The sequence below is a fragment of the Cebidichthys violaceus genome, unplaced genomic scaffold (genome assembly GCF_023349555.1).
Source record: "Cebidichthys violaceus isolate CVI_PGR_0920_01 unplaced genomic scaffold, fCebVio1.0.p SCAF_16, whole genome shotgun sequence".
Taxonomy (NCBI): Eukaryota; Metazoa; Chordata; class Actinopteri; order Perciformes; family Stichaeidae; genus Cebidichthys; species Cebidichthys violaceus.
The window spans coordinates 13,823,938-13,851,824 of NW_027176329.1; the positions used below are offsets into that span (position 1 = coordinate 13,823,938).

The window sequence follows — 27,887 nt, forward strand, 5'->3', positions numbered from 1 at the left end:
TCCCAAAGATACCCTTACACACTGCTGACGCAAGCAGCCATAGTGAAGACTGTAAAATGTAAAATCAATAATGAATCCACACTTCAATATTCTGACAAAAACTGCACAAAGCCTCACGTAGAAAGCAGTTATGAATAATTTATCTGGATCTCTACGAGCAGACCCAAGGATGCTTCATTGACTCAGTTTAAAAACTACACCATGTACACCATGACATGTGGGACTTTTCTATATATTGAGAATAGAGAATGAATTGAAAAAAGAAGCTTGTTTTGGTCCTGTCTGTCTGGCCTGGGCTTTATGTCAGACAGATCTATCTAACTATCAAACCAAAGACCGAAAAGACCATTTGTAGGAGCAGAACGACCGGGCAGACACAGACTGTTCCTGGTGAGTGTTGTGCTTTTAATGATATATGATAACTGGCAAAGGGATGATACTGTCATACAACGGTGGTTAGAGGGGTGACATGTTGACAAGATATTGTTTTGATGAACCGCTGCGGGTGCTTTTCTGCCAGAAAAAGACACAATATGGACACAGGTCCTAAGAGAGTACGTAAAGATGTCTACTTCAGGAGGAAGAACAAGATCAATCTAAAAGTTACAACAATGGATTCCTTTACAAAAAACAAAAAGAGAAAAAGTAATGTTCTGTTGCCTCCCCATGCTGTCTGACAGCCTTGTCTTGTTGTGTGTGGTGAAGCTAAACATCCTTCAGCGATGTTCCTGATGAAATGGAGTGCAGTTCACTGGTACTGCAATAACACTGCACTCCTCTCCCACACTGTGGGAGTGGGGCATGACACAGCATGAGTCATGGTGCAGCTCTCACTGAGAAACAAGATTACAAAAGGCTCACAACCTTTAAAAAAAAGAACTTTAAGTAAAACCTTGATTTTGTTTGGTGTATTCAGGAACCGACTACAGGCCAAAAACCAGCCAATCTCTCTGGACACCACTCTGTTCAGTAAATAGTAATAGTCCAGTAAATAACTCACTTGCACATTCATTCCCTGATTCATTCAGGCCCATCAGCCCCGTGTGGTTGTTAGTTATAACACAGGACATGTTAAACCAGGATCATTCCCTCCCTTCCTCTCTACAATTCTGCTGACCTGTCTATTCTGTGACCCGTCTGTTCTTTTTTAACACCATCACTTCTTACGGACGTCAGCAGAGCAACGGTCGTGTTACAGTTATCTGATCAATACACACGCATGTTAGAAAGCTACAAAAACCTTGATACAGTCTCACCGACATCATATTTAGTATCAGCCAACACTGGCAGCCTCTCAAACTGTCTCCATTTGTTGTGAGATAAAGCTGCAGCTCCTTGTGCACACGTGTCTCACAAGGCTAATGAATCAGTCCAGGGCCATTATCGAAGCAGTCCAATAAAAAAAACACTGATGCAGTCACCTTTATCTGCAATAAATCAACCGAAACTCTGGCTCATCAACCAGCTCTGCAGAAGTACTTGGGAGTCATACAATCCTGTTGTTGCTATTGTGTGTGTGCAGAGACAATAACAAGCAATCACACAACACTGCTGCAGTACCCCACCCCACCAAATCGATACCAGGGAGACGACCAGGGAGAGGGGAGGAGAACGAGGTCGGTGCTGCCGTTTGTGGCCCGAAGAGACGGTATGGACTCAACACCCACCACAGGAAGTGCTGAGGCAGCGAGTCACGTCTCCTGAGCCCTGCCTCTGTGTTCAGACAGCTGACAGAGGTGGAAGAGCTGCGGAACCTCCCCCCCCATGGGAACTAAATGAGCATAATGAGAGATGATGATAATATTGTTACGCAACATATCTCTTTCAACTGCCTATGAGAGTCTCGGAGGTAAAGTATTATGCAAATTCTGAACAGCAGATCTAGACACAATAGGTGTCTAGTGAATTCAGATGGATGGATCTAAACCTAGCAATTAACCCCAAAGGCAGCTGCAGCATGATAAACATCAGCTGTGCAGCATATAGTTATCAACATGTATGCATATTCAAATTCCATAAAATTCATGGTTTGCCGCAGACAATATCTATCTAATAACTATTGTTGTGCTGTTAATAACCAACAGATGATCATCAGTAAATTAGTAATAGTTTAAGGTTGGCAATGAGAGAGAGACACTAGATGTACTGTCGTTATGAAATGAAGAATAGTAAACATAAGCCCAGAACTTTTGAGTTAATATTTCTCTAAAAGTGTTCAGAAAACGTGAATGGGACTCCCTTTTCTTGAGTGTGAATCAAGCCAAGATTACAGGGACATAAGTGTATGAATGGGCTGTGTGCAGGGCAACAGTCATGTTCACATCTCTAAATGAAATGAGCCCATCCATGTGCCCACAGGCAGACCACCAAAACAACAACAACAACCAAGTCAGCCCATAACACTCCTAATATTCACTATAACCTAAGTCAACAGCAGGAGAGCATCAGATATGACTTGACAAATGCCAATGCAAATACTGGACGTACTCAAAACACATGAGGAAAAACTACTGGCCATGCAAACGCCAAGCTGTCACCAGCACACAGCTCTATGGGCTGGTAATAGAACAGCCAGCAGCATCACAATGTCTCACTGGCTTTGCCAAGAAACACAGAAACACAGAATGAATGTCAGCATATGCGACAAATCCTCAGCTCGGTGAAGTCATGCAGCTTTAACTTGAATTGCACAAAAGCTGATATGACGAGTGGAAGACAACTACAGTCACAACACGCCAGCAGCCGCAGTGAGGACCACAGACCAAACACAACTATCACAAAGACGCCCCCAAAGTGATGTGATTACGGAGGAAAGCTTCCACATAAAATACTACATGAAGAGCAGCATCAACAGTCAGTGTTACAGCAGTGTGCAAATGCACACTACAGCAGGAAGATGAAAAAAAAGATTAGGCAAAAAACTTAAAAAAGACCCTGAACAGACATCTTTTCTTTTCTATGTGAGCAGCGTACCTGCGATGCGGATGACGGCCCTCTCCGCTGCGTCCAGCACATCTCCAGAGGCCGACTTGGAGCGCTTCATGCGATGATGCTTGGGCAGGTTCCAGGGCAGCGTGTCCCCGGGGGACGGAGAGTAACTCATTGAACTCAGATCGCTGGAGCTCTCCTCTGACGCGGCCCTGACCAGAGGCCTCCTCTTGGGCTTGTCCTTCACCTCCTCCATAGTCTGGATGGACAGAGTGAGAAGAAAAGGATAGTCATAGTGTTAGGAAAATAATGCTTCTCAAGACAGAAAAGAGAGTGTCTCTGTTTAGCACATTTTCAAGCGAACCAGTGGAGCTTCTGAGAAACTGGCTGGAGGTGTTTAGATCGTTTGACCTTCATAAGACCTCTAATGTTTCCATCGTTATTCTGCGTACTACTCTCATTACATGAATCATGTGTCATGTGTATTGACTGTGTAGTAACTCTGTTATGATGTCCATCTGTACACATGACATCCGTCACGCTGATAGAGGATCCCTCCTCTGTTGCTCTCATTGAGGTTTCTTCCTTTTTGTTTCTCCGTTGAATTGAACATGCTAGGTTGAATTCAGCCGTTTGGCTAACAGCTACAAACTGCTCTAGTAACTTTCCACAGACTTTCCTTCATTCTGTTTTTCAGCCATGTTTCTCACACTATCTTCTGTTAGGCTTATAGAAGAAATACATTATGGAACGACAAAAGTCGTCGTCGTCGTCCACCCGACTGTTCGTTAGCTAACTTTACCGCAAACTATCTTAGCGGACGTAGCATCTTCCAGCGGGTCTTTCTTTGACACCGTATTTCTTGGCCGCCTGACAGACAATTCTGTAAAGTCCATTTCGCGGTTGAGACTTTGGGACTCGGCGCGGCTTGTTAATAGTACATTTCCTCCGTAGCAGCAAAAATGTTATCGTTAACATTAACCGGGACGAGCTAAGTTAACCGTGAAACGTCTCGGGCTGACTAATTAACTCTGGAAACACCTGTTAACGGTCCGGCACGGTATGAATTGCTAGTTTAACGTCAGGCTAAAAACAACCCATAATGCAACGCTCGCTTAAGACAACAGGCTCATTTTAAGAAACATAATCTCAGGTGTACTCATTAATTAATAACAAAAAAAGCAGTTGTGAACAAAAATGTCTGGTCCTCAAATATAATATCACCACTAATTGTTCTTCAACAATTTCCAGAATAAAACTTTTTCCGGCTGGAGACAAAAGGGTTTTAAAATAGCCACTTTTGTATTTGATGTCAGTGATTAAGGTAAATGTAATCCACACTATGCAAACTTAAGTTTTCATTACAGGTATCTGAGAATGATTAACATGGCAACACCACACGGTCATCATAATATGATGCACAAAAAGTAAATAAATTGTGATACATCGAATTATTAGCCCTATTTGGACAATCTATATTTAGACCTATAATGTGCAGTAAACAGGGCATAAGCTCAGTGTTGCAGCCCGACTCATTCACAGAACAGCTGTTATAGCAGCAGGGCAGCTGATGCTGATGCTGATGCTCTGTACACACGTCACCGCGCTCGCAGCTTCCTTTTCAGCTGAGTCACCGTCCGGCGCTCAGGATGCTCCTACAGGGGCGCTGGCTGCACCGCCGCAGCCTCTCTGATTGGACGGGAGCACACAGGACCCAGGTCCCATGGTGTAGTGTCTATGGTGCATCAGACTGCAGAGTCACATTCGGGTTATGACTTAGCTATAAATGATATTTTTGGGCTACTTACTGTTGGTGGTTAGAACTGCAGTACTACAAGACTCATTTCTTAAAGTTCCACTGCATCTAATTCAGGCAGCTTCAACCAGAGCACAGCAAATACAAATAGGCTATTTTAAGAATGAAGGGAAAGTGACATTGAAAATGATTACTCGACCTGTGTGGAAGGTATTTTTCAGGAAAACTTGTGATCAGATTATTATGTCAAACCTCCTCGTGGTAAACTATACAGCAGCGTTTCCCTCTGAAAATAGAGCAACATTCTACTTTCCTGTGGCACTTCATTGACTGAGCGTAATGGACGCGTGGGCATTTCACCACTATTTGACTAGTCATTTAATAACTAACTTGTGTTTGGGGTTCAGATCGGCTTCTGTGGATGGATTCACGTGCAACACAAGATACTGTAGGACTTCAGAAATAAATGCAGACTGGGTTGTATGAGAGGCTGGAGCCACATACAGTGAGGGAGCCATATGTTAAAAATTCATAGCTTCTAAAATAGCTCTCATGCACCGCAAGAGCACATTGCCTCGAGGCACCGCTGAAAGTTAGCACACAGCCTCAATATAGTCACACAGCAAAGTGATGCAAATCATGCCGAGCACTGCAGTCACGTGCAGCCGAAATCCCCTGCTGCTTTGACTTTGAGACAGTAAATACACCTAATGATCATCTCCAGTGACAGCCTCACTCCTCCTCAACACTATTCAAACCGCCATCGACCTTCACCCGAGCAGGCTGAACGCGTCAGGGTTGATCTGCTGTTACCAGGCAACCCCGAGGAGCCGGAGAGCATTCTGCTGCTGAACTCTGAGGACTTGGACATGAAGAAAGTTACGTGATGTGTGCATAGACTCTGACAGCTGACTGAGGCTCCCCCCAACCCTCTCTCTGTGTCTCTAGCTCTCGAAACTGTCACTATGATTGGATCTGTTGCTCAGACAAGGCCGTCATGTCTGGATCCTTTCCAGAGAAAGACTCAATCCCCAAAACAATCGCACCCTCTCGAGCTCTGCGCTGCATCGCCGCCACACCTGAAATAGGCTCGTTGACCTGAGCCGCAGCGAGGAGAGACCTGAGAGGTGCACCTGCTGCTAAATGCAGAGAATAAAAACACGTTCTCGCATTTTCTCACAGTGGTGATAGGTCGGATTATTTAATCTGCAGTTATTTTTTCAATGACACTAAAATCATTTGATTAGAAGTGTCGGCAATGCGGCAAAACATGAATTATGAATATATATTCCTGTTTTACTCACGCCAAAAATATCCAGGATGACGTGCAGTTTTTGGTCCCAGATGAATGAAGGAAAAAAAAAAACCTGTCTCCTGCAGTGGTGGTGATTCGTCCCGGTTAGATCCGCTCAAACTTAGAGAAGCATCATCCTCACAGCCGCAACGGGAGCCGCGCCTGCGTCCTGCGGTGTCCCAGGACGTTCAGCCGGTCAGACCTGGACTCATCCGGGACCGACATCAGGACCCATCCGCTCCCCCAGCCCGCATGCCTTCCTTCTACGAGAACAAACGTGTGCCAGGCGAAGTTGTCGCTGAACAGCAAGCAGGGCACGCAGATGACGAGAGAGGAGAGATACGATCGCACACTCTGCGCGCGTGCACGTGAAAAACAACTGAGCTCAGATCAGGTTGACTGCAGCGCGCGGAGGCAGTGGTAGTGATTTCAGGTAAAGCTTGTGGGGGGATATATCTTGTAAACGTATATCATGTTTCCCACTTTCCTCTTATGAGTGAACCAATCATAAATCTATAATATATTGTTATTATATTGACATACACGTGGGATTCTACTCTTTCCTTCACACCTTCAGGATGCTGAGACAGAGAGGCAACGTGAGCAGCATACTACTGCTGAGCTCAGCATCTGTCCCGTAGGTGGAAACAGATGGCTGCAGAGATAGTAAACACAGTGAGACTACATTCATTGTTACATATGGAAATCTGTTGTTGTTGTTGTTGTCGTCGTCGTCGTCGTCGTCGTCGTCGTTGTTGTTGTGTTTTGGTCATGGTCAAAACTGCTATTAGTTTTCCACTTTAGATTGAAGTCAACATGCACAATTTAAAAAGGATATTTTGGGGTTAAATGGAGCAAAGACAAATGTCTTCAATCCTGACAGATCCTGGTTATATCATGTTCTGAGTAACTCCAAAAAAAGGCCATGAAATGTGGTTGAAAGCTCCGGAGCTGTACTGGATTGGAACTTGTGCTGCCTTTTTTTCTTTCGTCAAGTTAAAATATACATTTTGATGTATAAAAGTAACGCTCTCCCAAATTTGGTTCACCAAATTCTTCCTTAGTGATTCCTGTATATGTTGACAACTGAATGATTGACACATTAGCGTTCAAGGATTCCTGAGACTCTTCGATATTTGAAAGAAAAAGACAACAAATATGAGAAACTTCAAGAAATCCAGTTCATACTGTATTCTGCTAGTGTCAACCACCTGACCTCCGCCTGCTCTTTCATGTCATATGCAAAATGACCAGAACTATGAATCACTAAATCTGTTCCATTTAGTCTCCTTTTTGCCTCGCGAGTCTGTTTCATCTTGCTTCACGTTCCTGCTTCGCTCCAAACGAGGCCGAGCTGTAATGAGTTGAATTAAAAACTGTCGTGCTGAGCCATTACGTAATCCCCACGACGTGAATGACGGGTTGCTTGTTTGTCCATTAACAGGCCCCCCAGTAGTCGAGTGAATCAAAGGGCACGGAGGAGTCCCGCTCTGGTGTTCAGACCCGATGCGTGCAATCCGGTCTGAATATGCAATGCGTTAGAAGAGTCACACTGATCAACCAAGTGCTTCATGAAGCCAGAGAGGAAGGTGAAGCATGATCCGGGTCACTTTAGACTTCATTACTAAGGACAATCATCCAGTCAAGAACAAGCCTTGCAAACAATGATGTTTTAAAAAACCAATACTACAAATGCTCCTTCTCTGGAAATACATACATTGATAAACACACACACACACACACACACACACACACACACACACACACACACACACACACACACACACACACATGAAATAAATCCTGAAATATATAAATGTAAATACAGCTTTGTTTATTTGCAGGGGACTTTTATTTCATAATTCCACATTTATCTATTTCAGGATTTATTTCATAGGCATGTTTATTTATGTACCTATTTATTTCATTATTTTATAAAATATTCCGTACTGCTGCTCTACACGTGAAGTTTGCTCTTTCAGACAGGATGTAATGGAAGTGTCCACCGACACATTTATGGGATGCTTGAGACGCATTAAGTGTGTATCTTAACTACTACATAACATGTATTTTAATCAGATTTAAAATAGTACGTTTTCATCACAAGTACTTAAAGTGTAAAAAGATGAACACAGCTCAGTGCACAAAAACATGATCAGCTTATGTTGAGCTAAAGCACTGCAAAAAAGAACACTTATCACGCTCAAAGTTACTCCAAAGTAATACATAGGTATTCATAGTATAATTTATATGTGAGAAGTATATTGAGAAAAAACACATCTTAAGTATATTTTCTGTCACCTGGTTAAAAATCTTGACTATTAATCCACTGCCTTCATAGCCTCAATACACTACAATATTGGGCTAAAGGAGCTCTCTGTTTGTTTCGGCACTCACTCATACCAATGCAAAGCAAACTCATCACTGTCAAGTGAACTACAAAAGTTAAAATCAACATGCATTCCTTATTTCTGCACTTTCCGTTTAGAGCAGCTGACTTAGAGCCATCAGAACGAGTGAACAGACTCATTAAAGCAGACACAGTGGTCCTGAAACGAGGCCTTTGATGACAGAGCGGAGAAACATTCCTCACCTTCTGTGACCTCACTGCAGTCACCGTTTCCACGGTGACTCTAAGAGGTCGTCTCCTCCTCTTCCTGACTGCTGGACCCGGCGTCTCCTGTCCTCGGGCCACAGACTGCTTCACCACAGCTTCCTCTGACTGGACACAAGCAGCTGGCTTCTCTTTGGGCTTTTTCTTCCTCTGAAATTACAATTTTTAAAAAACATTTCCTCAGAGCAGAGTTGTCCCTCCTGTATCAGCTTTAAGCTGCCGCCTCTCTGACATACAGATTCTTATTCGTTTCAGTTTGGAGCTTCAACTACAACGGGATGTTTCAGAGGCTTCCCTTCTTTCTGACAGAAATACAGTTCATAAAAAAAACACACAAAATCACCGTCACATAGCGTCCCACATGGGACCAGTTTTTATTTCCACAGGCTCATTTTTCAATGTTTGCTTTGAGGAAAATCCACTAATGAAACATCAGCTCCTGGTAGCTGGCGTGCACAGACGGAGCCGGACAAAAGCCTCCTCATTCACAGGCCGCTGATTGTGATCAATGCTGTCAGGTAAACAAATGGGGTTTTGTTTTTCCTGCTGCTCAACTCATCCAATGAGGTCTTTGCTCCCAAGTGAAAAAATCGTTTTGTGTGGTTGAACGGGAACTCTGGAACGTTTCAGTTAAGTTACGATTTTACTTGACATTATAATTATAGCTCTGTACGGAGCGTCTGAGCTGTATTTAAAGAGTATAAATCAGACAGTTTCAGTCTATCATGTGTCAAAACACAGCTGTTCTTACACAGAGGTGGAATGTTACTAACATTTCCTCAGGTAACATTTTTCAGGTACTTGTACTTTACTTGAGTATTTCCATCTTCAGCTACTTTTTACTATCACACCGCTACATTTCAGAGGGAAACATTGCACTTTTTACTCCACTAAATGTATTTTACTTTGCAGATTCAGATCAATAACAAAAATATATAATCAACAAATAAATGATGTTGTATTGTTATGGATAAAGATAAGGCTGTATTGATCCCTTGGTGAGATTCCCAAGCTACCCAGCAGTATATATAGAAACAAAAATAAATAAGCTGCAACATTGGAGTAATGAACGTAATATTGCATCACTGATAATAATCAAGAATAATACAACACACATTATTCTGGAATGGGCCATCCTGCCTGAGCACTCTTACTTTTGAAGTATGTTTTGATGCAAGTACTTTTGCACTTACTTATGTTACATTGAGTATACTATTTATACACTGTGCTTTTACTCGTGAAAGAGATCAGAGTACTTCTTGCTTGTCATCTTTCAGCACGCCTTGTGGGAGGAGTCATGACCTGTCAATCACTTCCTGAGGGATGAGTAACATTCTGTCTTATCTTATCTTATCATCATGCAGCACTCAGCAGTTTAGAGTTTGGAGGCATGTGTTATTTTTGAAAGGATGGATCATGTGGGCCGTACCTTTTATTTGCTACGAATTACAACCGAAAGAATGCATGAATGACATTTTTCATTATGTAAAAAAGAACAAATCCTTTCTTTCATGCGGCTGTTGAAAAGCATATGCAGTGAAATCCTTCACATGTCCCACAGTGAGACAGACGTGCTCATACAGTGTTTCTTACCACAATGAGAGCAATGTGTTCTCCACAGTCGTACACTTTGATATTTGGGTACAAATACTTTTTTTTGTCAGTGTGGAGGCATTTGTCTTCTGCGATTCAAAACAGAGACTGACAGATTAATAGCTCCCGTCGGCATACGGAGACCTCACATGTCTCTTTGTTCACACTCTGGATGCAGTGGGAGGAGATGGACCTCTGCTTGGCGTGTCAGTGCCAAATGGACAAAGGGCTTCACTCACGGAGGCATTTCAGAGAGCCTCTCACACTTATCGCACACAATGACAGCACAGTGCTTCTCCACTGTGCTACAACACTCATAGTGACGGTGCCAAGACACACTGAGCGAGGATCTCTCTGTAGAACATGGGCCCACTTGGGAATCGTGGTAAAGCTAAAGAGAGTTTATATGACAGCACATAGATTATATGGGAATGATATGAACAACGAGACGGGACAAGAGGGGGCCAAAGCTGAGGAGGGTCCGTTAAATAGCCTCTATTGTAGGCTATGACCTGCATGCTACACAAACTGTAGTAGAAGTTGCATGACACACGTTGGGATGTCTGGGACTTTGAGTGAGAACAATGTTCTTTGTTTTGACCTTCAGTAAAAGCCAGTTCCTCCTTGTATTTAAAAAAGAAACGGCGTGGCTCATGCTGGAAACATTGAATGCATCACTTCCCCTTAATAAGGAGATGGAACATTAAATGTAAAAACAGGACACAGTGCAGGTTGAATCACTGTGGTGCTACAGGAGCCAGCAACATTCATTTTCCAGACATGGTTTTAGCACTGCTGCTAGCTAGCAGTGCAACCTCGTGAACTGGTTTTTCCTCTAGCGCCACCATGTGGTTTATATTTGTGTGTTGTTTTTATTGGATTGCCATGAAATCTGGTTCAGACGTTTGTGTTCTCATCAGGACGAATTGTTTGGGCATTCCTTAACTTTACATTTAGCGCCGCCATCTGGTCAAAGTTTTAATCGTTCAATACTTTTGACTCCAAAACTGACATTCCCAGCAGCCCCGGCTGTACTATGCTAATTAGCAAATGTTAGCATGCTAACGCCAACTAACTAACAGGGTAAACATGACACCTGCTGAATGTTGTCATGCTAGCGTTGCCATCGCGAAACATGTGAGCGTGTCAATGTTAGCATTTAGCTCACAGCGCTACGGGGGCCTGGAAGTACAAGAACACAGTACAACCTCCTTTAAAAATTATTATTATTTCCATTTCATCGTGTTTTGAACAAATAGTTCACCACATTTTTCAACGCTTGACAAAGATGTGTTGGCAGTTCACGAATTTAAAGGCACAGTGTGTAGGATTTGGCGGCATCTGGCAGCGAGGTTGCAGATTGCAACCTGTTGAAACTTCTCCCGAGTGAGTAGTGAGTTGAGATTAAACACTAAATAACCTTTTAATATTGTATTCCATTTCTGCCAATAGATCCCTCTGAATGCTACACACTGTTCCTTTAAATGCTGCTGACCTGCTTTTATGAACTAATTTCAAGCGTCAACTGATGGACTGTTTAAACCTGAAGGCAGGGTTTTTTTTAAACTGAAGAACGTTGCATTTATTTCCACAGCAACATCAATCAAGGCCGACTCCACCAGTGCTTTGTTATTTGAAACCTGAAGGACCTCTCAACAGAGGTCTCAAATTCACATTTTTTGACAGCCACTATATTAAGAGCTGTGATAAAATCCTCCGACATGATTTTATCAAGGCATCAGTTTGTTGTCCCACATTGGCAGAAGCATATAAGAATGTCACACCATTAAATATGAATGGGTAAGTAGAGGTAATAATGAAGTTTGCCGGTCTTAAGGTACCACAGGTCCTTCCTTCCTGCCGCTGTCAGGCTGCACAACCAGCTGTGCTCCCAGCAGACCACACAACACCAGAAAAACCCTAAAAATCTGTGCAATAGAAACACTGTGCAATAAAAATACTCTGTCTGTATATATAATATTTTAGTATTTTTAGTATTTTAGTTATACTTACTGTGGATTTTGAACTTTTTGTACTTTTTTACTTAGTTGATATTCTTACTGTCTATTACTTATTTACATTACTTGCTGCTCTTGTTTTTTACTCTGTATCTTGTGTGCACTGTCCACTTTGCTGCTGTGATCCTGTGAATTTCCCCACTGCGGGACTAATAAAGGATTATCTTATCTTATCTTATCTTGTGTGCTCCTCTGGTGGTTTGAAACTGAGCAAAGTGCAGGTGAACGAGGACCTCTAGAGTCTGAAGTGGGCGTTACAAGCTGATGTGCTCCTGAGATAATGAGTGCAGACGGCCCTTCAGAGCACTTCTTAGTGATTACACAGGAATGTGAGGCATGAGGTGTTCACACCTTTAGTGCAAATGAGGGAGGTCACTAAAACAATTGTTCTCATGAGATTTATTTTCTCACCTGAGTCGGAGCTTTAGATTTGGAGTGCTTTGCCATCACTGTATGGGAAAAACAAAAAAATCAATCAAATATCATTTTAGACAGAACAATACAAATGTGTGTTATGATGTGGTGAAAGAGATATTGCTTTAAAATGTGTGTAGTGCAGAAGAGGTGACGGAATCGAGAATCACTGCAAATATCCAGGTTTCTTGAAGTGACACGCAGGTTACCATGACCCCATGATCCATCCTGTCATATTTCTGACATATCCTTAAGCTCACATTCTGGAGTGGGGGTACAACGTGTAGTTGCACATTCTTAGTCAAACACAAAATATGCCTGCTCAAGGCAACGTCCTAAAAATAAAGATGTTTTATTGCACTAAAGGGTATGAAAGACCCATTGTATCCTCTCACATGGGTAAAGGAACATTTAAAACTGCATTCAGAACGGAGGCAGAGCCAACACGAGCTGGGAAATTTCTGGAAAAATGTGCACTCTGCAGGTTTGGAAAGGAAACACAAACAATTTTAAATTACCGGACTTGAGGGAGAGAGTGAGAGAGAGAGAGAGAGAGAAAAAAAAGAAGCATTTCCACTGAGTGTTCCTCCTTATAAAACAGAGCCTGAGCTGAAGTTAAAACTTCACAGACAGCAACGTCAGTCACAGGCCTCCACACACCCACAGAGAGGGGGAGGTAGGTGTGTGTGTGTGTGTGTGTGTGTGTGTGTGTGTGTGTGTGTGTGTGTGGGGGGGGGGGGGGGGGGGGGTGTCAAGGGCCCACCTACCTGCCAGGTAACGCTCCAGGGAGGGCGAGGATCTCTGGTTCCAACTGTAGCAGCAGAAGAAGAGGAGCCAGACCAGGAGGGTGGCCAGCACCAGAGCTAGGACCCACAGGAGCCGGGCCGCAGCTGGGTTAGTGACAGCCCAGGCTGTCAGGATGTCCATGACGGAGGCTGGGTGAGCACGCTTTTTTTTTTTTCCACCGGCAGAGCCTCCTTATCTTCTCGGTCTGATTCTTAGAGTTGCGACTGCAGCAGAGCTGGTGAACGGGGCTGTTCAGCTGGACTGGTTTGTGTCCTCTCAGTGCAGCCACGGTGCCTACAGCAGCAGGAAGAAGAAGCAGCAGCAGCAGCCAGAGCAACAGCAACCACAGATGGGTACCAGCTGTTCCAGAAGGGAGCCGCGCACAGACCTCAAGCCCACGTCAGCTCTGGAGTGTGTGTGCAAGCATGTGTGTGTTAGCTTGTGTGTGTGCGTCTGTTGTGTTTAACTCGAGTACTGGAAAAGTGTGTGTCGAGTCTGGAGGAGTGGCTAGGAGCTAACAGCAGCAGGATTAACCGTCAGCCACTCCCCCCCCAGGCTAAACATCAGAAAGAGGTCTCTCACGGACCGAGAGGCCGCCATGCTGAAGGGAGACTTGAGAGACGCACCTGTGGACACTTTCCCCTCTTTACCTGGACACCTGGCAGAAATGTTTCACGTGATGACAGATGTCCACGCTGTCTCCTGACACTCCACTGTGTGCTGGAGCATTTCATTTCTTAACCAGGTTAGTCCCACTGACAATGTGAGAAACAGAGAGTGTAGACTTTAATTGACCCAAACTATTCACCCGACAGGTTTTACAGGCATTATGGGGGCATTCTCTGGAATGCTCTACCATGTGACCTAAGGTGTGCTGCAGCAGTGTCTTCTATAAAAAGCACACTAAAAACGTATCTTTTTCCACAAACTTTTAGTTAGGTGTAGTTAAAAAGGTCAAACTTTTGTTTTAGTATTCCTTTTTTAATAATACCTCCTTATCTTAATATGTAATATATTATTAACTCTGTTTTATCTAACTATTCCCTGTTGCACTAAATGTGCTCAATAAACCAACCTGACTTGTTCCAAACCCTGACTATATGTTACAGTCCATCGACACAGGTCAACTATTTGCACAGCAGCATCATTCAATATTCTAAAATAAGGTGTGGCTAAACATTTGCTGCATGAACAGAAAGGACCGTGTCTAACTGACAACGAACAGAGAGGCCTTTAAAATTAAGCGTGTGACTGATGTATGATCCGTCAAGCGGTTGCCGTTCCCCTTCAATTTGATCTCCATGCCGAGAGCTTTTCTTAAGTTTTCCTTTTCAATCACCAAATCATTCGTGCTTCTAACGTCAAGGCTGATCAGAGGAGAGCCAGGTTCAAAGAGTTCTTTGATTTAATTTATGCATCCGTCTGTTCCATTTTATTTATTTATTTTAACAAGAAATCACACAACTATTAAATTGAGACACTGTAGGCCACAGTCTGGGAGAGATTGCCTTAGGAAATGCTACAACTGTCTGCAAACGGCGGGAAACAAAAATGAACCAATGGCGCCATCTAGTGGTCAGATATGACTAGAGGAAGAAGAAACGAATCTCTCTGAAGAGGCAAAAATTGTTTAATGTTAATTGCCGGTTGGATCGATAAACTAAAGTTTGGGTGAATACTTTAGCAATCAACAGTTGATACCAGAATAAATATAATAATAAGTTATGATGAAGAAAGTGTCCACTTAATAAATAATACCTCGGTGACGATGTCTTAATCCAGACTTGTCCTCTCTGACATTTCGTACTGCAGAAGTCATGCTGCCAGTTAAATAACAATAGTTGCTAATCTGATAAATAAATAAATTCAATAAAAAGCCTAAATAATATCCAGTAGAGCCATCTGCATCCTTTTGAAGCCGATTTCCATTTTAATAGAAGCCAGAGTCTTGAGCAGCCCAATTTGGAGTCTGAGAAAATATAAAAAACAAAAACAAACATTAGAAGAAATGAATACTCAAATGACTCAAATTGTAATCATGAGTATTTTACCCAAAATAAAATGTTGTGTTGTCCTATCGACGAGGAGGAAAGTTTAAGAGTTACATGAGAATGTTGTGTTTTCACACAGATTCATTGGAGGGCAGTAGGACAGAGGTCTGAACATACCGACATGACAGGAGAGCAATCACAATGTGAGTTATGAGACATTTAGATCCAGTATAAACTTAAGAAAAATGTAAAAAAAAATTAAAAAATAATAAATAAATCGCGCCTTGAACAATCTCCAAGTCCCAACTTGGTCGGTTTAAAGTAAAAATAAGAAAGAAAGTGATGATGTACAGTATTAATATCCTCTTACCCTCAACAGTAGATACTACTAAAAGGGTAAAGAGTTCACATCCAGGCGGCAACCTCCGCTTCTGAAAAGTGAAGCCACTGCAGAAGTGCCTTGAAGCTGCATTCTCTCTAAAGACCATCAGGGGGCGACTCCTCTGGTTGTATAGAAGTCTCTGAGAAAATGACTCTACTTCTCTCTTGATTTATTCCCTCAGTAAACATTGTAAACATGAGTTTATGGTCTCAATCTCTAGTTTCAAGTCTTCTTCATTACAGCATGATGTTCATTTAGTAAACGATGGTCCATTTAGAGTCAAACAGACCAGAAAGGGCGACCGTGACTAAGTGGAGAGCAGGGCAGTCCTTCAATCAAGGATTCGGTGGTTCGATCCCCGGCTCCGTCTCCGCTAATTGCATGTCGATGTGTCCTTGAGCAAGACACTTAAGCCCAAAATTGCTCCCGTAGCTGTGCTGCCTACGGTGTGCCTAATGTGATAGAATCTGAATTGTAAGTCGCTTTGGATAAAAGCCTCTGCTAAATGACTGTAATGTAACGCAGGGTATGCTTTAGGGCGGGGCTAGCTTGTGATTGACAGGTCACTACCTCGGCATTGTCCATTCTGGGAGTCATCTGTGTTTACATGTTTGAACTTTAACCCTTTCACAGTGTGTTTTCACTTCATGAAAGTCGCCTAAAAATGTCGTATTTAGCATTCGGTTGTTACAACCTTCTGTTACAAAAAAACAAGATGGTGACGGCCAAAATACAAGATGGCCCGAGGCTTCAAAACAGCAGCCTACAAACCAAAAAAAAACGGGTGACGTCCCAGTGACTCCACCCACTTCTTACATACAGTCTTATGTCCACATGCATACACCATGTTTAGAGCTTTGTCTACCTCATTTCTGTTGCTGTGGGCCACTTTCTTCTCTATGTTCATTGCCAACATCTGGCTACGGAACGACAGGCTCTTGGTCTTCTCGATCACCTGCTGGTACGGCGACACCGCGTTGTTGCCCATCACCACATGACCCTGAGGGACAAAATTCACACGAATGAAGGACTGACTTTAACGCACCACCAGTCAAACACTTGTATGCTGCTTTCAGTCTTACATGAGCAAAAATCAGAAGACTAGACAGGGCTGTTTATGCTAGGCTCTGTGATCTGAAGCTCATCCGACTGAAAGTGGATCAGTGAATGCGGAGCCTCACCAGTTTGGAGTCGATCTTGGCGTCGAGTCTGGCATTACGGATGAGGTTGACGATCCACCTCTCCGCCTCCTCCGGCGTCATGTTGAGCTTGTCTGCCAGCATGCTGAGTGGAGAGAGCAAAGGAGGAAGGGCATTTCAGCAGAGTAAATATCCTTTGGGGTAATCCACAGCCTTTTAAAACTCGTTTTATAGTTCACTGTTGAATGTACTTGGACAAACTCGCAGGACATGGATGACATCTCAAAAAAGAATGTGGAGCACTGAGAACATCAATCATCTGGGTACAGAAGTTGAAAAAAAGGCTTTCATTGCCCCCCCCCCCCCCCCCCCCCCGTTGAAAAGGAACCGTGCCTTCACAAATGTAAAGGAACAGCACACTCCGTTCCTGACAAGTACGCCTGTTAGTTACAAAAGACGGCCTACCTGATGCTGATACACTGATGGATCCGACAAAACGTCTCAAAGATGAAGAGACGGGCGTTCTCGATGAAATCCTCGAGGCAAGCGACCAGGAAGAAGTCGTTCACAAGAACCTGGAGGACAAAAAGAGCACAGTGCTCCATCGATCACGTCATACACAAAGCATTCACAGGTAGGAAGCAGAAGAGGAAAACCTGGAAAAGACAAAGTGTTCCTTCAGTTACTAGCTCTAGTTCTCTGCCGGCACATTTTCCAATACATGCAGTCGTCTTCAAAACATAATGTGCGTGCAGCTATAATTTAAACCACATCCATGTTATACTGGAATGATAAGTATACTGGAGTACAGAACAGCACTGCACCATGACCGCATATGATGTTCTGGAAACTATCTACAGCGGGCTGGCTGTTCCGCCAGAATTTCCAGCTATTGGTTTGTCCACCCATGCATTAAAATGTCTCGGTCTAAACTATGTGGTCTGGATGATTGGGAATTTGTTTTGGTTCAAATTTACCAATTCTCAAAGATTATATGGTCACACAAGGTAATTTTCCTCATTAAAATGCACATTTCTGGATTAATGTGCTTCTAAATCTCCTCAGGTTATCTGCTGCATAGGAGCTTCCTGTGGTGTGAGTGTGAAGGCTAATCATGTGCTGATGTTGAGATGGAAAAACAAGAGAATGGAGCTCGTACAAGAACATTTCCTTGCTCTTATCTCAACTTTCTCCTACTTTTATTCCTAAAGGAGGGCTCGTACGAGTGAGCCACGTCAGAATCAGCAAACGCTCCGGACTTTGGATAACGATTAGCGCTCCAATAATGTCATATACATCTTTTCTTAATACCGTCGCGTAGCAGACTAGTACCCAAAGGTGACGCGCGAGCTACGAGCACGCCCAAAAACGTTGACGCTAGACGCGCTGTTCGTTGCAGTTTTCTCTGAAACGTTACACGGCGTACAAACTAAATATTCAGCGAAGAAGCAAGAAGACAACGAGTGAAACCGGCAAAACGCCATAAACCAACCTCCTCAATGCAGAGGCGGAGTTGTAATCAACTGAAGCCTCATATCTCATATTCACGGACAACTTTCTTTCCTTTATACGAGCCCCGCAAAGAAAGAAATTACTTATCAAAATTAGCTTACGGCTACGCATCCTGCCCCATATGTCCTATATTTAAAGTCCTGCTTTCAAAAGATCCAGAAAAGGAAAGCCTCTGATTTTAACAGCGTCAGCAGCAGAATGAAGGGACCTGCTAAGGCAAAGGATTAGTGGGGAAAATAACGAGTGTCGTTAATGCTGCGTCACCTGAGGGTCGTACTAACACTGAAATACAGCAGAGAACGCTGTAACGTGGAAACGGCCTCTCCACAGCACGCCGCCTGATGGCCGATAGACCAGCGGGTCAAACAACTTAAGTCGTTTTGCAATTTGAGATGTTTATATTGATATCGCAGCGTAATACAACAGCACCAGTAGCCCATTTAAATGAGCAAAACTTAAGAACTGTTTGTACTATTGATTTTTACATAAGGCCCATTGTTCTACCTCTGTAAAAAAAAAGAAGTCCAAATACTAATGCTCACAGCTATAAATATGTGATGGATACTAGGGCTGAGCAATTCTACAACTATATCATCTATCAGCCACTGGCTGGGTACATCTGGAGGATTTTTTTGTGTGTGTGTGTGTGTGTGTGTGTGTGTGTGTGTGTGTGTGTGTGTGTGTGTGTGTGTGTGTGTGTGTGTGAGTAGGAGATTATGTTGAGACGTCTCCATCTGTGGTTTTAAAGCAACAATCACAGAAACATCAAATGGGATGTTTGACCATCTCAAATCTCCAGAGGACCTTAGATTTATGAATATATTAGCGTCTGAGATTTTGAAAAGAGATGTGGCATCATGATTTCACAAGGAGCTGCTATTGTGTAAGAAATCCAATTACTCCATGCTTCGCTGTCGTAAACACACAAACAAAGGTGCCATTGTCAAGCATAAATATTACTTTACCAATTCACTCATTTTCATCGTGTGAGTGAGACAAACCGGGTCCACTGCTGACATTAATATTCAACATAAATCAAAAGGTCCTCTTCACACAGCAGGAGACCTTCATGAAAAACATAATAACTTGTTTTTACAGTAATTAAGACATGTTGTTGATCTCTAGAGGGAAAATGAACAAAAACATGTAAATTTAAATTCCCCTGACGATTAAAAACCAGCAGATTCCTTGAGAGCTCACTCTCCGTATCTGACAGCATAGTTGAGGCCTTCGCAATCACTGCATAATTCACACAAGAGGAGTAAAAGCCAATTCACGGGGGAGAACGGGCAAAGTGGTCCTCCGACACACAACTAAAAAAAAATACTGCAGGGTTTCTAAAGAGAAGGCAACCGAGCCCCAAATCTGACATCTGTTCCGCTTTGAAAATCAAACTGAATAAAAGTAAGAGCCAGCAAATCAGGCCAGACATGGATTTGCTGAGGCTGAATGGCTGCAAAGTTAAATGCTTTGGGCTCAGGAGATCAGAGCGCCATAGCTAAGGGAGGCTTCATATCACCCCTCTGTCCCGGGAGACCACGACAAACACACACTGTCAAGAAGGAGAAACTTCAGGAAGCTATCCTCACCGACTCGCACTCCCTCAGCTTCTTCTGGGCGCTGTCGAAGTCAAAGTTCACATAGAGACACTCCACAAACTCTGTGATGGGGTCCTTGTATGTGTACGACTCCTGCGGGAGTGAAAGAGAGGGAAACCTTCATTCAAATGTAGACCGAACCCTCGAGCCACTTTGGATTAAAAATGATTCCGCTAACACTTATTGACTTTACCTGTTGAATGACTTTCACCAAGTCCTTGAGCACTTGTCTGCGCTTCCGTACGTCTTTGTTGGTGATGACTGCGGTTGTGAGGTATCGCAGGATGTGTGGGCACATTGTCTGGATTGCATTCAAGTACCTTAAATAAAAAAAAAAAACACAAAAGCAGCACACGGTGGCATCAACAAACGTCATCATCGCAAAACAAAACTGGGCAATTTTCCTCCAAAAGAAAACACGCAGAAGCTTTGATTCACGTGGTAAATACACAATGGTACAATTCCAAACCAAACGTGTACACTTGTGTAGCAGGGTGGCCTTCAAGCTATGATGGTCCTTTAAATAAAAGGGCTCTGGTTTAAGACAAAGCCAGCCGTACGTTCTTCAGCGACATGAAGAATGAAACGCACGCTCTGGGTGACAGCACCGTCACGCCCGTGTGCGAGCCTTGTATCATTTGTAGAAGCCGCCGGTTCTTTGCTGTGTATTGAAAGCACGGAGACTCACTGAGGCTGGTAGAGGAAGAGCTCAATGATGTTGTCCCGGCCTTTAGGGTGGTTGAAGAACACAAAGAGGGACCAGTGGATGAGCCAGGTCCTCTGTTGGAGTGACTGGAGAGGAGAGCTCACCGACTGAAAAGAGAGATTCCATTAGATTTTTTTGCATACAACTTGCCTTCCCTTTGAATTTTTCTAAATTCTGTGCATTACGATTTTAGCATATTTTGTGTCTAATAATGTCTAAAAATCAATTAAATTTGTTTTAAATGTAATGCATACCAATGCATTTGATGTAACACAACATTGGACTATTTTAAAAAAAAACAGTGCTTCAATACAGTTATAAAACCAAACATTGCATCCTTTTGAAAAATAAAGTGCTTTAAATTTAGCTGTTAGCGTCAAACTCCTCCGTTTTTTGGATGGCTAACAGGCGACCCCTCCCCCACGTTTCCCATCGACATGCGTCTTGAGCTCTCGCTGGCTGCAGTGAAAACAACAACAGTGACACTGTCGCGGCTAATAACCACCTAATCCCGATGACATCCGTAAGCATCATAAAGTATTATTCACTTACATTGTTATCGATAGTCTCCCTTAGTCGGGTCAGATCCTCCATGGCTGCTTCCCAGTTCTGCATCAGGATCTCAGAGGCCAGTTTCCCCCACAGAGAGCTCAGGGCATTCCTGTCTGTGGAGGGAACCTGAGCAGAGAGCAACACATTATGTGTTTCACAATCAAAACAGAATGAGCTTTATTCTGGAAATAATAATACAAAAAACCTGTATTTAACCTTTTCTATTCTTATGTGGGTACTCTTACCAGGACACGAAAGAAGTAGAGGTATTCTGCAGCCCCAGAGTAGTTACCGCACTCGTACTGGAATTTGGCGTACCTGTACAGTGTGTCCAGGTATTCTTGTCGAAACTGAGAAACAACAAAACCAAACAAGAGATACAGAGATTAAAGCACATTGAACAAGGTTGACCAGGAAACAGTTAAAAAGGAGGAAAAGTCTGGCTTTTACTGAAAGGTTTGCCATCTCTATCTGCTATTGAGCTGGTAAAGATTCATTAAGAAGGAGGAGGAGAAGTGTTCTAATAAATGTGGCTTTAAACAGTATATAGCCCTGGAGGGCAGTCACTCTGACCCACTGTTCTTCACACGGCTAGCGCCTTTGAAATGTAACTGTGAGAGGTTGCAAGGCTGACACATTGGGGCTGATTAGGGAATGTGACAGTATACTTCATTTTTTCAGGCAAAGCCTGTTCATTCTCTCACTAACAGCAAGTCCTCTTTATAGGGTATAGTGCACATGATGTGGACAATATCTTCATATATGTGTAATCGATTATATAAAAAAGGTCAAATAAAGAAACCATTGACAATGAGCAGTGACTCTAATCATCGAGTGAGTAATGAGCACATTGGTGGGTGTCGTTGGATGTTTTAGGATTCTGAGACTGGTTGTTATGGAAACAAAAACACATTGTGCAACCCGCCTTAACAGATCAAAATTCAGTGCACTCTTTACACGACGAGGTGTGCGGAGACGCCGTTTAACATTTCAACACTTACATTGTGTTTCTCTGAAAGGTAGTCGAAGAGCATCCGTCCATCTCTGATGAAGAATAAATCAAACGGATGTCAGATGGGCCATTAACAGTCCACAGACATACTGTCACACATACTATAATACTGCCAGTACTATAATACGACGAGTGAGAAAATCATTTCACAGAGACGCATTTCTTTGCCGAGTCGCTCTGACCTCGTGGACTGCATCTGTCGAGTCGTCTCGGGGTCTTCAAACATCTTGACGATTGGCTCCGTCTCTGACTGGAGCTGCTTCAGTTGGGCCACCACAGTACTCCTCTTCTCCCTCAGCGCTGAGACAGAAACAATTATCACATCAACACAACGCTGTTACAGCAGTGGTGCATTTAGAGTGAATGGAGGAGGAGAAGAACAAGATTGCCAGCATCAAGGAGGAAAATATAGGAAAGATGTTTCCATTTAAACATTAACCAAGCACTACCCAGATTATGGCACTTTTATGTTTTGATCGGTTTGATCAACAAACCGCTGAAGCAGCTGGTCAATGTTATGACATCACAGAGGCCACATAGCGAGACATCCAGTATTCTTGTTTGGTTTAATATATGACTGATAATCTGCTTCTCCTTGCTTAGTAGGTTCACACAACGTTGTACTGTTTGAAACCTAGACGTTACGACAGAATTAAATGGTATTGAACCAAAAGAAAACGATTAAACTATTATCTTTCATACAGTGTGGGATTTCCTTGTCTGGGTACAAGTTTTTGTACACATCCATTGCGAAGTCCACCATGTTTGTCTCGCTGAGGAGGTCCAGCTTTCCCTGAAGGAGTTCCTTTTCATTGTAGATCTGTTCAAAACACAAACATATAGTTTCCGTTGGGACGCAGACTGTGTTTGAGAAACATCTGTACAACCAGAAAAAGGGAAACGACTTCAAGACACCACAACACGTCACATTCAGCCGGTTGTAGGCAAACGTTAATCCTCTGTAGTAACTAAGCTACCGTTACGGACTAACACACTAGGTAACGACAAGAAGAAGCGTAATAGAGTCTTAAATACTTCCGTTTTGCGGCTTCGCAGCAATTGACTGCTATATATAACTAATCTGCCAGCAACACTACCGTTTTAAACGTTAGTTTAGTTGGCGTCAGCTGCCAGCTGAAGTATATATCGTACGTGACAGCTAGCCAGCTCACGTTAGCCAGCTGAGGATGAATCTGTGCCCGCTACAAACGTGTATTCATGTATAAGTACACCGTAATAAACAAGCACGTCATACTTTTGCGTTGTGCAAAGCAAAGGCATTTGTACCTCTTTCACGGACAGGAATTCCAAAAGAGGAAAAACCAAATGCCGGTCCAGAAAATGAGCTATCTTGGTTGTCAAGTCGTAGTCCGCCATCTTGACTGGCTTCAAAAACAGACTTTATTGACAAACACAGCGCGGACGGAACCAGGTACCACCTAAAGAGAACCAGGACATTCTGATGTAGCATTTCAAAATTAAAGCCATTCAAAATAACACACATGAGCTATATGAGCTAACTTCAAATCACATTCATGAGACATTTTGTCTAATTTCAGATGGGATTTTAGAGGAAATAGTGCATAGTTACAAAATCATTTCACCTCAGGTGTATAGCAGACCAACTCAAGGTGTCACTCAGAGAGAACCAGGACAATCTGATGTAGCATTTCAAAATTAAAGCCCTTCAAACATTTAAACTTTTTTCATAAAACTATATTATGACTTGTTTTTAAATTTTCAACACACTATACTATGATTTTTTTTTTTTTCAAAATACTATACTTTGACTTTCTTTTACTTTTTTGACATTCTACTGACTTTTTTTTTTTGTTACTTTTTTCCGACATACTATACTATTACTTTTTTCATGCATGAGCTAACTTCAAATCACAACTAGTGCATAGTTACAAAATCATTTCATATCAGGTGTATAGCAGACCAACTCAAGGTGTCACTCAGAGGGAACAGGACAATCTGATGTAGCATTTCAAAATTAAAGCCCTTCAAACATTTAAACTTTTTTTCATAAAACTATATTATGACTTGTTTTTAAATTTTCAACACACTATACTATGATTTTTTTTTTTTTTTCAAAATACTATACTTTGACTTTCTTTTACTTTTTTGACATTCTACTGACTTTTTTTTTTGTTACTTTTTTCCGACATACTATACTATTACTTTTTTCATGCATGAGCTAACTTCAAATCACAACTAGTGCATAGTTACAAAATCATTTCATATCAGGTGTATAGCAGACCAACTCAAGGTGTCACTCAGAGGGAACCAGGACAATCTGATGTAGCATTTCAAAATTAAAGCCCTTCAAAAATTGTAACTTTTTTTCATAAAACTATTATGACTTTTTTTTAAATTTTCAACACACTATACTATGATTTTTTTTTTTCAAAATACTATACTATGACTTTTTTTCCTTTTTTGACATCCTACTGACTTTTTTTTTTTTACTTTTTTTCGACATACTCTCCTATTACTTTTTTCATGCATGAGCTAACTTCAAATCACAGATGGTGCAGAGTTAAAAAATCATTTCACCTCAGGTGTATAGCAGACCAACTCAAGGTGTCACTCAGAGAGAACCAGGACAATCTGATGTAGCATTTCAAAATTAAAGCTCTTCAAAAATTTAAACTTTTTTTCATAAAACTATATTATGACTTTTTTTAAATTTTCAACACACTATACTATGATTTTTTTTTTTTTTTTCAAATACTATACTATGACTATGTATTTTTTTGGACATTCTATTGACTTTTTTTTTTTTTTTTACTTTTTTTCGACATACTCTCCTATTACTTTTTTCATGCATGAGCTAACTTCAAATCACAAATGGTGCAGAGTTACAAAATCATTTCACGTCAGGTGTATAGCAGACCAACTCAAGGTGTCACTCAGAGAGAACCAGGACAATCTGATGTAGCATTTCAAAATTAAAGCCCTTCAAAATTGCATGAATGAGCTAACTTCAAATCTCATTCATGAGACAATTTGTCTAATTTCATACTATATGTATGTCTTTTTCAATGGGTACAACCAATACAAGGGTCACCGTGGCTAAGTGGATAGCAGTGCAGCCTTTAAATCAGAGGGTTGGTGGTTTGATCCCCAGCCCCTGCTCTACTAGTCTCATGTCAATTGGGCAAGACACTTAACCCGAAAATTGCTGCCGTGTGTAGATAGATTCTGAATTGTAAGTCACATTGAAGAAAAGAGTCTGCTAAATGACTTTTTTCAAAATACTATATTATGACTTTTTTTAAAATTTTCAACACACTATACGATGACTTTTTTTTAAACTTTTTTTCGACATACTATACTATTACTTTTTTGCATGCATGAGCTAACTTCAAATCACAATGGTGCATAGTTACAAAATCATCTCACCTCAGGTGTATAGCAGACCAACTCAAGGTGTCACTCAGAGAGAACCAGGACAATCTGATGTAGCATTTCAAAATTAAAGCCCTTCAAAATCACATGCATGAGCCAACTTCAAATCACATTCATGAGTCAATTTCTCTAACTTCAAATCACATTCGACAATTTGTTTATCTTCAAATCACATTCGACAACTTGTCTAACTTAAAATCACATTCATGATACAATTTGTCTAACTTCAGATTAGATTTTAGAGGAAATGGTGGATAGTTACTTAATCATTTTACCTCAGGTTGATAGCAGACCATCTCAAGGTTTCCACAGAGAGAACCAGGACATTCTGATGTAGCATTTCACAATTAAAACCCCTCAAATTCGCATGCATGAGCTAACTTCAAATCACAATGTCAAAACATTTAAACAATTAAAATATATTTTTTTAATTGTTTAAAAAGTAATGATTGTGTCAAGCCTTGGAAGAAGGTTTCTCTTGTGTTAATCTTCTCAAGAAATACTCCAATTTCACCTGGCTAATTGGGTTTTTGGATGTGATTCTTTGGCGCTGGCGAGTGGTGTCATGTGATTCCTTTTCATTTAAACATTTTGCTTTGTAAATTTCTGCTATTGTCGCTGTCAAGTCACCTGCAAGCTTTGGAAGAAGGTCTGTCTTGTGTTTAATTTTGGAATCACAAAAGAATTGTTTGGAGTACTTCCTTGCTCACTTGAGAGTGGTGTCGAAAGAAGGATTTTGATGTAATCATTACTTTTTAAACAATTAAATAATAATGTGTTTTTGTTATACAGTATTTTTTTAATCGTTTAAAAAGTAATGATTATTTGTTTTTTCTTCCTCTGAAGACAAGCCTTGGAAGAAGGTCTCTCTTGTGTTAATCCTCTCAAGAAATACTCCAATCTCACTTGACTAATTGGGTTTTTGGATGTAATTCCTTGCCGCTGGCGAGTGGTGTCATGTGATGTCTTTTCATTTAAACATTTTGCTTTGTAAATTTATGCTATTTTCACTGTCGAGTCACCTGCAAGCTTTGGAAGAAGGTCTCTCTTGTGTTTAAATTTGAAATCACAATGTATTTTTACAATGTAAAAAGAAGGATTTTTATATAATCATTACTTTTTAAACAATATAAAAAAATATTTTGTTATTTTTTTTTTTTAATTGTTTAAAAAGTTATGATTATGTGTTTTCTTCCTCTGAAGTCAAGCCTTGGAAGAAGGTCTCTCTTGTGTGCATTTTCTCAAGGAAGGCTCCAATGTCACCTGACTAAAAGTTTTTTTTAAGTTATTCTTGTCCACAGGAAAGTGGTGTCATAATTGGCCTGTTTATTTCACTATGCCACTTTTGAAACTTCTTTTCGAAATACACTCTTTTAACTTTACATTTTTTTAATGTATATTTAAATCAATATGTTGGATGAGAATTGTGTCAACATTGCATTGAGTAGTAGTGATTGTCTGTGCTGATTTTGTTTACAGATGCTGGAGGCGAGGCAGAGTGTACAAATAGCAGATGATGTCCGATGAGCAGGATGGCATCTTTGGTGAGGTGACTGGGTGAATCTTGCGGCCTCCATCCTTTCAGGTCCAGGGGCTCACCGACCTGTGTGCCACACTTCAAGCAAGACTAGACGCAAACATACCGTCTTCTTCACATTAGACCACATCCAGACAGACTGCCACCAACTATAAATGACCCACGGGCAGCAAAAATACATTTCTAACCTCATCTGATGCCCCAAGTTCTGCTGTAGGCTGGAACTTTTCCAGACAGGTTCCAGGTCAAACGATAGCTAGCCCTTCAAACCCTGTTTGTGTATGTGTGGGTACGTATGTGGGTGTGCATGCGTGGATGTATGTACTGAATTGTAAAGCAAGATTTCCATAGAACTGACAGTACGAATAATTTAACTCAGGAAACAGAAGTTACCAAGCAAATAGCTTCTCCATATCACTGTTAACTTTGTAACTGTACAATTGTGATGCAAATGTTTCACTATTTTCAAGCATTTTGACTTTTTATATATTCTTAGAACTTCAATGCTCTGTTTTCAATAGTTTGTTTGTGCATTCTGCTGTTGCTCAATGCACAAAATATACTTTTTTAAGACTTTATTCCACATGCTATACTGTGACTTTTTTAAAAGTACTATATTTTGAATTTTTTCGACATGTACT

At 41.6% G+C, this 27,887-nt stretch overlaps 2 protein-coding genes across 3 annotated transcripts in view; both read right to left on the reverse strand.

The window, feature by feature from the left end:
• Nucleotides 1–6,200, reverse strand: part of pleca (plectin a) — a 94,359-nt gene extending 88,159 nt beyond the window's left edge. For both annotated transcript variants that reach the window (XM_068711410.1, XM_068711409.1), the window contains exons 1-2: nt 5,989–6,200; nt 2,974–3,187 (exon numbers count right to left, since the gene is read on the reverse strand). In XM_068711410.1, the coding sequence (XP_068567511.1) occupies nt 2,974–3,184 (211 nt within the window). In that variant the 5' untranslated portion in view covers nt 3,185–3,187; nt 5,989–6,200. The remainder of the gene's footprint in view (nt 1–2,973; nt 3,188–5,988) is intronic.
• Nucleotides 6,201–15,015: 8,815 nt separating this feature from the next.
• On the reverse strand, nt 15,016–23,677 carry eif3eb (eukaryotic translation initiation factor 3, subunit E, b). Its single transcript, XM_068711414.1, has 13 exons — nt 23,583–23,677; nt 22,998–23,115; nt 22,478–22,595; nt 22,285–22,327; nt 21,529–21,633; nt 21,284–21,409; nt 20,714–20,838; nt 20,219–20,345; nt 20,017–20,118; nt 17,381–17,490; nt 16,958–17,060; nt 16,642–16,776; nt 15,016–15,372 (listed from the first exon to the last, which is right to left on the reverse strand). The coding sequence occupies exons 1-13, from the start codon at nt 23,670–23,672 to the stop codon at nt 15,334–15,336; spliced, it is 1,341 nt and encodes a 446-aa protein (XP_068567515.1). The 5' UTR covers nt 23,673–23,677; the 3' UTR covers nt 15,016–15,333.
• Between the last annotated feature and the right edge of the window lie 4,210 nt (nt 23,678–27,887).